General features: G+C 34.0%; 2 protein-coding genes across 3 annotated transcripts; one reads left to right on the forward strand and one right to left on the reverse strand.

Annotated features, from left to right (window-relative positions):
• Positions 1-1,297: 1,297 nt before the first annotated feature.
• On the reverse strand, positions 1,298-4,845 carry LOC109239171 (zinc finger protein 4-like). 2 transcript variants are annotated; one of them, XM_019405695.1, is made up of 2 exons: positions 4,667-4,845; positions 1,298-2,422 (listed from the first exon to the last, which is right to left on the reverse strand). In XM_019405695.1, exon 2 carries the CDS (start codon positions 2,341-2,343, stop codon positions 1,597-1,599), a length of 747 nt encoding a protein of 248 aa, XP_019261240.1. In that variant the 5' UTR covers positions 2,344-2,422; positions 4,667-4,845; the 3' UTR covers positions 1,298-1,596. The 2 variants fall into 2 exon arrangements, with proteins under 2 accessions (XP_019261240.1, XP_019261241.1); XM_019405696.1 differs by lacking the exon at positions 4,667-4,845 and adding an exon at positions 2,841-4,566.
• Positions 4,846-11,966: 7,121 nt separating this feature from the next.
• On the forward strand, positions 11,967-12,812 carry LOC109239158. The gene is made up of 2 exons (XM_019405681.1): positions 11,967-12,235; positions 12,470-12,812. Exons 1-2 carry the CDS (start codon positions 11,967-11,969, stop codon positions 12,810-12,812), a joined length of 612 nt encoding a protein of 203 aa, XP_019261226.1.
• The last annotated feature ends 1,217 nt before the right edge of the window (positions 12,813-14,029 follow it).

Below are 14,029 nucleotides of genomic sequence, written 5' to 3' on the forward strand. Positions count from 1 at the left end.
GAATAGATGTAAAAGGAACTGAAGCTGAAATTTCTATTTAATTTTACTGCATTTGGACTACAATTTATAAGAGAAATACTAACTTAAAAGACCTAAAAATCAGCACAAAATCTGCTGAAAATAACAAACTCCTAGAGACTAGTTCAAAATTATTTCAAATTCAAACTAAATTACTGCAGTAAATAACTCTTAAGCTGAAACAGTAAAATAATTTTACTATTTTCAGCTTCTAAAGCATCTTTCTAACAGGTATATTGTACGCAGCCTTACCCTGCATTTCTGCAAGAGGCTGTTTCCACGGTTCGAACTCGTGAACTCCTGCTCACATGACACCAACTTTACCAGTTACGTCAAGGTTCCCCTTCACATATAATCATGACTCATGAGTAAAGTTAATTCCAACTTTTGCAAGAACCTGCCTAGGAATCTTTCATAACCTTGTACTCACACCTTTAATAATACAAGTAGAGGCGGACCTATGCAATAGGTAGAGGGGTTACCGGCATCAGTAAAGTTCGGTAAAAATTCCATATATACATGTATATCTTTAGAAAATAGTGATATATTAATAGTAGGCACCCTATATACAAACCGGATTTTGGTTGAATCGAAAAGTGCAGCCGCGACCTTCAACTCCTAGGTCCGCCTCTGAATACAAGGTTCCTAACCAATACGAGAACCTTCCTAGGATCTTCCAAAAATGTGACTTCATATTGTACTTGAAGCTCTAGTCTGTCTTGTGCTTCCATTTTCATTGCATGACAACAACTATGCATTCTGAGGATTCACCATGAACTTACTAGTTTTACCCTACTGTTAACTTACCATAATCCTCCTTTTTCTATTCGGCTTGAGACCGAATGTGAGCAAGCTCACACATGCGGAGTATAACATGTCTTCACAACTCACAAGTTGTACACATGTATTACACACACACACACGGCGTTGCCAATGCCAGACATGTAACAGGTATAAATATTATTCCTTAGCGAATAACATACTGTTCGATGCATCAGAAGTCTGTGCGCGCACCATAACTCAATGTTATATGTGCTCTGAGACTGACTTCATGTAATAAGCACAGCACATTAAACTAGTGAAGTCTAGCGTAAAAACAGCGAGATGATCAACTTTTACTTGAAATTGGTGTGCACATTATACTAAAAACTCGATGTAAACGTTCGTATGGCAGATATTGATCTTGGAAAGTCCGGTACAGAAACCTATTAGTAAACCAGATTGGAAAATTGCAAGGATAAAGATGATGATCATGAATACACACACAGAGACACGCATGCACATACCAAGTTATAGTCGTCCATTCTCAAAAGTAATTCAAGCTTATAAGGAGGGAATACTAGTCATAACTAATACATTCAAATTGTACAACAATCATCTAATATTGTCCCAATCACACTGGCTTGGGCAGGCATTGTGGCATTGTGCACAGTATCTTGATACAAAGCAAACGGAAAATCCAGCAGAATTATCTGTGAAAGTTCTACTTTCTCAGAATCCACACTTAGGACAATATATATCACTATACAGATAAAATAAGATAGCTAAATGATAGTGGTGTATTTGCTCTCAAACTTCTCAAAGCCTAAGGGTGAGATCTGGTGTAATTGGTTCATCTTTTTCGTCGTATGAAGAAGTCACATTTGAACATCCAGCAATAGAAAAATTAGTAAGAGAGGTACCGGGATTTGTCACTTGACGAAAACTTCCTGGCCATAGTAATTGATCAGCTTCATCATTTTGCATGTACAAAGGTGGACTTTGGCAATTACTATACTCAAATCTTGCGCTCGTTTTAAAATCGACTGGCCTCATTGCTGGTGCGGATCCCTGGTGTAGCGAAGAATGTGCTTTGATTCCTAAAGACCTTATTGTAGATCCATGTAATGGCAAAGATGCCAAATTAGCATACCTTTCTGAGAAAATTCCCATTCTCATAGCTCGTTTTGCGAGTGTTCGTTCTCTTTTATGTGCATTCTGGTGACCACCAAGAGCCTGTGAACTATAGAATTTCCTTTGGCAGAAATTGCAACTAAAAACTCTTTGAAATGCCGGTCCTGATCCTGATCCTGATCCTGAATTTTGTGTTGCATGTTCATTGCTGCTTTCACTTGTGCTGGATACTGAAAAGCCTATTGAATCCTGGCTAAGAGACAAGTCAAGTGACACTGGTTCTGAACTTAACTTAGTGAAATCTATAACTCTGTCCTTGTAAGGATCCGTGAACGATTCAACGGTACATATATTAGAAGCTACCTGGCTAATAATATCAGAATCATCTTCAAACAATGCCTCAACTTCAAGATTGAATCTTGGTGTTTGCATTTTGGTTAAAAATTAGGAACTTACACTGTGTAGTGATCAATTGAAACAAATGAGCGATCGTCGACTTAGTAACATTGTCCTGTATATGACCAGAAAAAGAAAAGGTTTGGTTGAGTCAATATATACAAGTTTAATGCAATTAAATTCCAATCAGTGAAATAACCAAAATCTTGATATGCATTGAGCATATATATACAAGTTTAGTAGCAAGCACTAGTTTCACAACAATCCTCTCTATAACAGCCTCGTTTGTTCCGATATTTTTTTGTTGTTATAGTGTAGTGTTGTTATAGAGGACATATATTATAACATAACATGAGATCAGTTCCGAGAAAAATTTGGTTTTATAGTGAATGACTATGATATAGGGATGTTGTTATAGAGAGGTATGACTGTGTATAACAGTTTAATGTATCGTGCAATATAGTGTTACAACATACAGATGAAACCGATTAAGGCATTAACTTTCGTGTTATTTGAGCTGTAAGCGGAAGTACCATTATCAGAAAGGAAAGGCTGCAAAATACCATAGTGACACCATTGAAGAAAATTCAAACTATTCACCAAAAGACCAATTAAATCTGATGTTTCTGTTCCATTTTCTGGTGTAACATGAACTCCATTCTGTTCCATTTTCTGGTGTAACATGAACTCCATATGAGTCCTTTTTGCGATTTTTATCTCAGTCGCAGCATCTCCAACAAGGGATAAAGGACTAACTTTTAGGCGAAAAATGAGAAGGCAGCTAACAACATATCGATAGAGTAAGATAAATGTTTTACAGATAATTCAAGTGGCCTCATTTGGCTGCAGTTTTAACATATTGATTTCACTTCAGTTCTGCTGCAAATTCTGATCGACTATCAAAGTACAAATATTCTTTCGTTTGATCTATATTTAGACTTTCTGAGAATGGCGTTTCATCGACAGTGTTGTTTAAAGTCCTAACAAGTTAATGAAACAGGAAGTACAACTCACCCCATCAAAGGGAAAGATTGCAATATAAACCACAAAATATTATGAATTCTCTGCAGTTTAGTATAGCAAAAACAATGAATTATCACACACACAAATAAGTAAGAATTAAGACCTACATCTACCTTTTTGGAATCACTTTACAAAGGACTAAATAACACCATAACTATAGTCCAATTACTATGCCTAAATCGCGAGCAAGTTGGGAAAAGCTATATGAATCCTCACTATCCATATTGCTCTATTTAAACTCGTATCTGTCCAATATATATATGACTAAAAGGGCAGCCCGATGCATTAAGCTCCCACTATGCGCGGCGTCCGGGAAAGGGCCGGACCAACAAGGGTCTATAGTACGCAACCTTACCCTACATTTTTGCAAGAGGCTGTTTCCACGGCTTGAACCTCTGACCTCTTGGTCACATGGCAACATTACCAGTTACGCCAAGGCTCCCCTTCATCCAATATATATGACTAATTATATATAATTCAAGAAAGTTAACAAATTTGATATGCAGATTGAGGAAAGATTTACTATAAAACACAACTTTTTTTAGATCTTGTGTTCCATAAAAAGGATAAAGGAAAGTAGTCAACTGTATAACTTCCACAAATGAATATATCTATAGCTTCAAAAAACATGACAGGTCCAATTTTTTTCTTGACAAAATCTAACTACTCTCTGTTAAATTTTCAGCTACAAGAAAATTGCTTAAAGGGCAGATCAGTGCACTAAGCTCCCGTTATGCGCTGGGTTCGGGGAAGGGTCGAAACCACAAGGGTCTATAGTACGTAGCCTTACCCTGCATTTCTGCAAGAGGCTATATTCACGGCTTGAATCCGTGACCTCCTGGTCACATGACAACAACTTTACCAATTACGTCAAGACTCCCCTCTGACAAGAAAACTGCATAGGATAATGAAAATTTTCTTTATAAACTACTTAACCTCCATACAAGAGGAAACCATTTCAAGATTTGAAACATAGGATCATAAGAAGACATAAAGCTAGAAAGTTAGTTTACTGAAATACAACAACAGCAACAACTACTACTACGCCGTAGTTCCAAACAAAAAACGAGGTCGGCTATATCAATCCTCACTGAAATCCAAGCCAAAAATCAGAAGACCAACACAAGAGGCTTGAACTAGAACACCAAATATAAAACAACAACAACAACAACCACCCAGTATAATCCCACTAGTGCAGTCTGGGGAGAGTAGTTGTACGCAAACCTTACCCCTACCCTGGGAATAGAGAGGTCCGATAGACCCTCGGCTCAAGAAGATAGAGCACCAAATATATATAGAATAATTAACCAAGCTCAAAAGAAGAAATCAAACTAACCAGCTATTTCTGACTAGTGTAGTAGTACATCTTCTTGAGGGGGCAGCTTCTTGGTGCTGTTGACTTGTTGTAGTAGTAAAATTAGTGAAAGGACTTCATCAAGGACAAAAAATGGTGCTGTATCAAATTCCCACTTTCAAATAATTTAAGTATATGCGAGAAAAAGGAACTTTAAGGGAAATTGGGAAGTGGGGTTTGTATATATATATAGATATACTATTGATGTTTAATTATGGGAAAGCAAAGGTAAAGGAGTTATGGGACAATGGTGGGACGTCAGATAGTCAGAGAAAAGATTGTTATAGTGGATGTTTGGAGAGTCAAAATGACAAACCGGTGCACTAAGTTCCCGCTATGCGCGGGATTTGAGGAAGAACCGGACCACAACCGTCTATTGTATGCAATCTTACCTTACATTTTTTCAGGAGGATATTTCTACGGCTCAAACCTGTGACCTCCTGGTCACATGGCAGCAATTTTACCAATTGTGCCAAAGCTCCCTTCGCAGAGTCAAATAAAGAAAAGGAAAAAAAAGTACTACTTTTTTATTAGCACTTGAAATCGCTACCATAAAATTTTGAACTCATAAAGTTCAAAACTTGAATCTGCCTCTACTTTTACGTGACTAAATGGCGGATAGCTAGCATGGAAAGTACGAGCTCAACGGATCTAATAATTTTGGTCCAAATCATGTATATAAAATAAACTCCAAAACCTATAAACTTCAAATTCTGAATCTGCCTCGAACTGTTCGAGAAAACACAGATGGATCGGAAGATAATAGTAAGTTGAAGGAAGCAAAACAGTTATACTAAAGAAGTATATAGTGTAAGTCATTTCATGTTGTTAGCCCCACAAAAGATTCTCTGTCGTCTTCCACTTTACTCTCTCAAATCTGTGTCCACTTTTTAATTAAAGAGTTTACAGAAAAATATGTAACTAAGTTTTTTTTTTTCTGACAGTCAGTCACCTACTTTTCTTTTTTCTGCATGCATGTCCACCATATCTCTTACCATAAACATAAGTACTCTTCATATGAGTCTGATCTGCTGTTTCCGCCTACTAAAACACAGAAGCCACATGCCTCCCGCAGGTTGTTCATAGTTGTAAACAAAGACGGATTCAGAATTTAAAGTTTAGTTGTATATGTTATTACGTTGATCTCAATTAATACTATAATAATAGTCGAGTTTCACCGACCTATATATTTATAAATATTTAGTTATTTTCGTAATACATTTACAATTTATAAAAGGAAATAGATTCATGTAAATCTATACGTAATCTTAATTGACGAGCTCTTAGTGCATAGGAAATATTCACTCGTTCTCCGTCAAATTCTAGTATAGTTTAAGATATCGTCCCACAAGGATTGGAATATTTATGCTAATAACTTGTAATATTTTAGCTACTATTTGAGAGAACCAAATTGATGAAAAGAGAGTAGGATTTTGAATTTGTAAATTACGTAAACAAAAACAACTTCTGGAAAATTTATATTCAAAAAGTGTTGGGAATCATTAAATTCACTTGACGATATTTTTATAATGAAATCTCATCTACATATATTTTACAAATGGATAATTGCTTATTGCTAATGTGATTATGCTTTGCTCACTAGAAAATAAACAATTAATTTATATTATTAATTGACTTACGACTAGTGACAATAAGACGGAAATATATATCTTTCATGAATTATGCCAAGAAGTAGTAAAGACCTCTTGAGATTATCTTTACGAAGAAATCAATGATCTTATATAATAATTCCTTCATGAGAACTAAAATTGAATTAAGCAAAAATCAAGATTTGTTTCCGCTCTTTGATATCTATATTCTATAAAGTTTGATTCTTAATATGTGCTAATTAATTATGGTAAATGGTTACCTACTGCTCCTCAAATTTTGAATTAAAGATTAATTTCTACCACAATTATTTATATCATTCATTTTTTTATATTTTATTGTTTTTCTTGTTATCGACCATCAACAATTTAATATTAGGACTATTACCTAAAAACCATGAACAATCTAATATTCGAACTAGTTTTTTGGACATATACATGTGTTTTTCTAAACCATTTTTCCAGTTCATTATTTTGATTTTTGAGCAAACCCAAGATATAATCCCAGTGGCATTTCACTAATCTCCATGACTTGAGATGCCCAAGAAAACTTTTGTACTTAATCCCATCTTTAAACCCCACATCCTAGGTTAATTTTAAAAAACTATTAAATTAAAAATCATTTCTTTTTTCAATTTTATTTGTCCCCTAAGTCCATCACACAATCTGCACGTGACTCCGTAACACCCAACACTAATCACAGATTAAAAACAGATTTTTGCCTTAATCCCAAAAATTACCGACAGATGCCCGTTGCCTGCCGCTTGGTACGTCGCTCGAGGCACTTGCTTTTGACGCGAACATGATTAAAAAAAAATATCTCGTTGAGCTTGCTTTTCGTGAGATTAGAAAAAAAATATTAAAATCGAACGAACTCTTTTATTCATGTACTAAACTTCGATTAAGCACCTACTTTAATGTACTAAAACTAATTAATTTATTAATTTAGTACTCACTCTCATTTGTTGCCCACCACTTAGAAAAGCACACCCACTAAATATAATTTATCTTTTAAGTTAATTCTTTAAATTTTTAATATATGGTACTAATCCAAAACTTATAATACTAGGCTAATACAGGTTTTGCTTTCATGAAGATAAGTTAATGTAAGGCAAGACACTTAATTTATTTGATTAAATAATAATTAGGTATACATTCTTCCATCAAGTTCTGGTAGTGCTTGCTTTTTTATATTCACATGCTTTTGCTTTTATTATCATACGTACTTTAGGTTAAAGAACTATTAACATGTGTCGTGTTTTAAAAAATAAAATATTTTAGGGGCCTATCTCTAGTAAAGATGGTGGAATAATACGGGCTAGCCAGTTTTCGGACTGGCAATTAAAAAATAGTCAGCGTTTGTAAAGTCATTGAAAAATAACCACTATTTTGCTGCAACACAGAAAGTTCCAGCATAATACACTTGTGTATGAACTTCCACCGTATTATGCTGGAACTCCAACACTGTCCGCCGTCAAATCCCAGGGCTCAACCCTGGACAGGCGATGGAAACTACCAAGCTGGAGTACGGTAGGGGCAGAGGGAATTTCCGGTGGAGCGGTGAAATGCTCGGAAAGTTTTAGCATAATATACTGGAGATTGGAGCGCCTGTGTATGAACTTCCAGCATATTATGTTGGACCAGTATATTATGCTGGAAGTTCACATGTAAAAAATTCGAACTCTAGTATATTATGCTGGAATATTTTCCGGATTTTGAACAGCATTTTCGTTCAGATTTATCTTTACATAAAAAGTGGCTAAATTTCGACTACTTTTGAAATTGTGGCTATTTTTCAATTACCACTTGTAAATATGACTATTTTTTAATTTCAATTGTAAAGATTCAAGCCTGAGTATCAAATCGTCTTTGTTATGAAATGCTTTATTCTTTAACATCGAATTTCTCGACATAAATTCAAATTTAGTAGAACCACAATATAAATATCTAACAACAAATAAGAAATTAAAAGGTATATATTTCACAAGAGAAGAACTTAGATGGATCCCCAAAAAAGGTATTAGATTATCCAGTTTGTTGGGGTGGGGTGGCAGGGAAAAATAGGTGCTAGTTTACTTTTTTCAGTAGTCAACTTCTATTTCGAAACTAATGGAAATTGATTAATTATATTCCTATTAAAATATTTACTGTTATAGGGTCCTTTCTATCTATATTGGAAAATTTACGCTTAGTCCCTCAAGTTTTGACGAATTTTTACTTTGATCCTTGTGACATTTGGCTAAGCACATTTGCCAGGAGCTTTTTAGTTTGGTTAAATATTTCTATTAGAGCTGTCAAAACGGATCAGCCCAGCCCAGTCCAGTTCAAGCCTCGCGGGCTTTTAAATTTGGTGGGCTAGGACGGGTCAGCCCCCACATGATCGGTCCTTAAAATGGACAGCCCAACCCAGACCTAAGTGGGCCGCGGGCTAGGGCGGGCTGGCCCTTCAGATTTATTTTTAAGAAAAAAGAATTTCTTTAAATCCTTAAAATATTTTTTCGTGACATAGTCGATTAATCATGTAAATAACTTTTGTCTGCTTCGAGCATAAAAAAAGCTTGATATTTGGCGAGGAATCTCGTAATTGAAATGCAAATTCTCTATATCTCTAACTCTTCTTTTTTAAAGTTACATGAATATTTTCTTAATGCTTTACTTTCATTTTCCTCAGATTCAGGGATTGCTTCAATAAGCTTAAATGCTGAGGTTTTTTTAATTTAGGATTAATACCATTTGCTGATTTCATCATTATAGTCCATAAAATTTTTAAAATTCCTGAAATTTGCTAGTGGTCAATTTTTTTTTTTTGTGTATATTCAAAATTGATCTTTTTCTATACTAAAGAGCAATTTAAATATTAATAGTATATTAAAGTAATCCAAACTGATCATTGGCCACTTAAAGTAATATTTTCTTTTGAAAAATAATTATTATTGGCCAACTAAAACTTTTCGAGTTCGTTATTAATTAAGCAAAAGAAAAACTAACTTTGTCATATTACATGCATGTCAAAAATTTAAATTCTAGTTGATATGGAAGGGTAAATGAGCAAACTAGGGTTGTAAATGGGGATTATAGTTAATAGTTTTTTTTTAGTTTTTACTTATTTAAATATTAAAGATTTAATAGTTAATTAATTTATAGCCCACGGGCCTGCCCAAGCCCAGCCTCGGTCAAGCCTCAAGGGCCAGCGGGTTGATTTGAGCCTCGCTTATAAGCCTCAGTTTTAAATGGGCTCAAAAAATCCTAGCCCAACCCTACCCAAGTAGCGGGCTGGGTTGGGCTGGCCTCACGGGCTAAGCCCATGTTGACGGCTCTAATTTCTATGTTTGTGAAGGAATAGAATAAGATTTAAAAAATATCTAGTCAAGAAAAGGGGGGAAGTGCACGGTTAGCCACTAATAACACATGTATTTACTTTTAAGCCACTGTTTAAAATGTCTTCAGTCTTTAGCCACTGCTTTAATAAACTTTACCTGCCCGGAGGAAAACACCCTTCTGCTCATAAAAGTTCAGGACCAAGTGTCCTTAACTTTTGAACTTGCAACTCTAAGTTCAGGACTTCAGGACTACATGTCCTTAACTTTTGAACTTGTAACTCGAAGTTCAGGACCACCTGTCCTTAAGTTCTGTGCTTGTAACTCTAAGTTAAGGACTACTTGTCCTTAACTTTTGAACTTGTAAGTCTAAGTTCAAGACCTATTGTCCTTAACTTTTGAGCTTGTTAGTCTAAGTTCAGGACCAAGTGTCCTTAACTTTTGAGCTTGTTAGTCTAAGTTCAGGACCTATTGTCCTTAACTTTTGAGCTTGTTAATCTAAGTTCGGGACCTATTATCCTTAACTTTTGGGCTTCTTAGCCTAAGTTCAGGCAGGACCTATTGTCCTTAACTTTTGAGCTTGTTAGTCTAAGTTCAGGACTTCAGGACCTATTGTCCTTAACTTTTGAACTTGTAACTGTAAGTTCAAGACCTATTGTCCTTAACTTTTGAACTTGTTAGTCTATGTTCAGGACCAAGTGTCCTTAACTTTTGAACTTGTAATTCTAAATTCAGGACCAAGTGTCCTTAACTTTTGAAATTGTAACCGTAACTTCAGGATCCATAACTGTAGCAGAAAACTAAACGTTATTTGTATCTTTTCACAAAAAAAAATAAAAAAAATAATAATAATTGCAATTTACATATAAGATTGATGTCAGATTCGGCTTGGATGCAACATTGATAAGACAAATCTACATAACCTTTTCATTACTAGTCTGATGAAAATACAAGTGACGACGATTTAGTGTCCCAAGATAATTTGTCTAATGATGATTCTGAGAATACAAAGGATGAGGATGATAAAGAGTGCGATAGTGATGAACAGAATAAGTTACTGATATGTGTTAGTCTACAATCAAGATCATATACGTCGGCGGAGTCCACGGCAGTCGCCGTCTCACAGACGGCGGCACAGTTCTTCTCCCTAACTTGAAAGAGATAGAAGAAAGGGTAACACAGTCTTTTTATATTAATTTTAATAGACTAGTGGCTACTATTGCTAAGCATTGGAAATGCTAGATAAAAAGTAAATACCACTTTAAAAAGTGGCTACCCCACACAATTTTTACTCGAAAAAATTCTTATTTTAATTGTCCTTAGAGGACCAAATATTAACTATTGAAGTGAAGTAAGGTCGAATAAGGCGGAGCAAATATAGAGGATTATTCATACCCTCTAAACTTCCAAATAAAAAGAAAGAATTAATTATTTTCCTATAATCTCACGTAAATGTAGGATTTACCTGCATTTGTAGTTTTATTTATCAACTTGTCCATTTTGTATCTAATAAATAACATTCTTAAAGTGCTGAATGTTTTATTAGAATGTAAATCACAATTATCTAGTAAAAAAAGTAAGGAAATTAAATTTTTACCTTTTGTAAAAATTGTAAAAAGAAATTCAATTTAAAGAATGTGAAAATTTAGAGACAACTCATGCAGATACGATATCGGATTTTGTTGTAACTGTCCTTAGATTTAGCTGCAAAATCATATCTTGAATGTTCCTTTATCTCTTTTTATTAATTTAACCTTTGAAAGTTTTATTTTGACTAAAAAAATTCTACATGGCTTTGACCTAGTTTTATTTTTGACTAAAAAAAATTCTACATGGCTTTGACCTAGTAGCGATAGCAGAGCATGATGTGCTTGTTAGGTGCACGTCATAGGGTATTGAACTCTGCTCTTAAGTGAAAATGGTAAAGGGGTGAGCCATTATCCTTTGTATTCTGAACCTTACGACACTTGTCTCAGGGATTTCTTATTTAAAAAACGAGACACAAAGAACTTGCTTTCTGACGTATTGATCAATCAAATGTGACAAAAAGGAATAGTTAATTTAGAGAATTTAAGTAAAAAGTTAAAAAATAAAATCGCATAAAATATAAAAAAAAGACTATACATAAAAGAAGAAAAAATAGAATTGATAAAAAGGTAAATATATTATTTAATTTAGAGTGAGAAAAAATTTAATTTTTTTATTAATAATTATATAAATATAAATAATATAATAATATAATATTGATTCATATTTTTTGGGGCCTTAAATATAGGCAAGAGTTTCACTTGTTTTACCCTCGAGCCGCCCTTGACAGACACTTTGAAGAATTTACTCTAAGGAGAAAAAATTGTGTTAATGGATTTGTTCTTTCAACCAACAAAAGGAAGGCCATTTGCAATTGAAGTTGGCTACTTTGATTCTATCTTAGAAATCAAAGAAAAAATCCAAAAATATCAAGGCATTCCTGTTCCAAAACAAACATTAATTTTCAAAGGTAACGTCCTAGAAGATCATATAAACGTTCATTATTCCGATATCCTCAATAATTCTCACATTCAACTCGTCGTAGAATCCGAATCCAAATCTGAATCGGACAAGAACATTAATATCATCAAGGCAGAACAGTCGTCTCCAACGAAGAAACTCCAACTCCTCATCAAGATGCCAACGTCGTCAAAACTAGGGATTGCCCTAGAAATGAACGTTACGGATAGCGTTAGAAGGGTAAAAGAGAGAATTCACGATATGGAAGGTGTACATGTGAGTAAATTAGTAATGTATGCTAATGGAATTGAATTGATTGATCATCAAAGTCTACAAGATTATGGACTTTCTGATAATTCAGAAATTGATGTTAGTATAATTAAGCCTAATTATATCGCGGCGTCTACGACAACAACTTCTTCAGGATCATCATCAGGAAATAATATAAACGGATCGAAGAAAATAAGGATTATGGTTTTGTCTAAATGTGGTACGAAGAAATTTCCTATCGAAGTTAATCCGTCAGACAATGTGGGACACTTGAGAAAAGAGCTACAAATATTAAACCAAAAATTGGAATTAGATCTTCCAAAAGAAGGGTATTTTTTTATTTATAAGCAAAATGTGATGGATGATGATCGTTCATTTAGATGGCATCATGTTTCTCAAGGCGACACTATTGAGATCTTTAATGGTAGTGTCACTGGTGGAGCTTAATTTTTTTCTTTTTTTGGTTTTTCACCCGGTATTCGGTATTTACATTGGAGCCTTTATATTTGAATTCGTGTCGCATAGGGCCCTACCAAGAATTTTTTCATACCTAAGGCTCAAACCCGAGACCTCTAGTTAAGGGAGCAGCTCCATCCGCTGCAAACCACATCCTTTGGGTGGTATTTTTTTTTCTTTTTAAGTTTTTTGTATTCTCTCTCTTAATTCAAAGTTCTTAGAATAGTTTGTGTTTAATGTGTTAGTATTTGAGAGAGGAGACATGTCATCTTTTTTAGAACAATATAAATATTTGTTTAATGTAGCTGTACTACATGACTTAGTGTTTGTGTCATTTGTGTAGTTTTGTATTCTTTTACTGATGTTATTCCTTGTTTATGCTTTCGTTTCGGCTTTCTGATTAAAGTACTTGTTATTAGTTTTGTACTTCTGCTTCGGTTTTCTGATTGGTGTGTTTATTGTTACCCTTTATTTTTCCTTACTGAGCCGAGGGTCAACCGAAAACAAGCTCTCTGTCTTCTTAAAGGTAGGGTTAAGCTCTACATACAGAGACCGCTAATAGATGCTTATTGGAAAGGACCTATTGGGAATAGATAGGTCTGTTAATATTAACAAACACTTCAAGGTACTTAAATACTCGTTGCTACCAAAATAACATATCGATTCTTATTTTTTTCTCTTTTATACTATTCTTTACGATTCACAAACTGAGCTCTTGCGGAAATTCGAGTTTATTGCCAAAAATTAAATTTTAATGATTTTTAGAAGTTTCACTAGTTTTATCCTTGGACCCAACTTCTGGATCAAACTCATTTATTGAGGAGGAATTTACACAAAGTACAACTTCTTTAACACTTATTTATAAAAGTTACAACTACTTTTAGAAAACAAAAAAATTATTTAGAACTTCTTATTTTTTAATTAGATTACTAAGTTCATAAATTTCTAAAATTTCTCCCCTAACGTGGGATAATGGTACTATTACAAGGTTTTTACTTTTTAATTAGATTACTAAGTTCATAAACTCCTAAAACTGCTCCCCTAAACATGGGATAATGATGTATTTTTTTCTTTTTTTTTGGGTCATTTTTATTTAAAGATTATTTCTCCTACTACTAGAGAAGGAGAATTTGATTTATATATATATATATATATATATATATATATATATATATATATATATATATATATATATATATATATATATA

The sequence above is a fragment of the Nicotiana attenuata genome, unplaced genomic scaffold (assembly GCF_001879085.1).
Source record: "Nicotiana attenuata strain UT unplaced genomic scaffold, NIATTr2, whole genome shotgun sequence".
In the NCBI taxonomy this organism is placed as follows: domain Eukaryota; kingdom Viridiplantae; phylum Streptophyta; class Magnoliopsida; order Solanales; family Solanaceae; genus Nicotiana; species Nicotiana attenuata.

Bases quoted from the DNA above. Each gene is read 5' to 3' on its own strand.
- LOC109239171 (XM_019405695.1), bottom strand. From the start codon at position 2,343: ATGCAAACACCAAGATTCAATCTTGAAGTTGAGGCATTGTTTGAAGAT.
- LOC109239158 (XM_019405681.1), top strand. From the start codon at position 11,967: ATGGATTTGTTCTTTCAACCAACAAAAGGAAGGCCATTTGCAATTGAA. The intron at 12,236-12,469 runs GTCGTCTCCAAC...AATTGATGTTAG, and splicing joins AATATCATCAAGGCAGAACA to TATAATTAAGCCTAATTATA.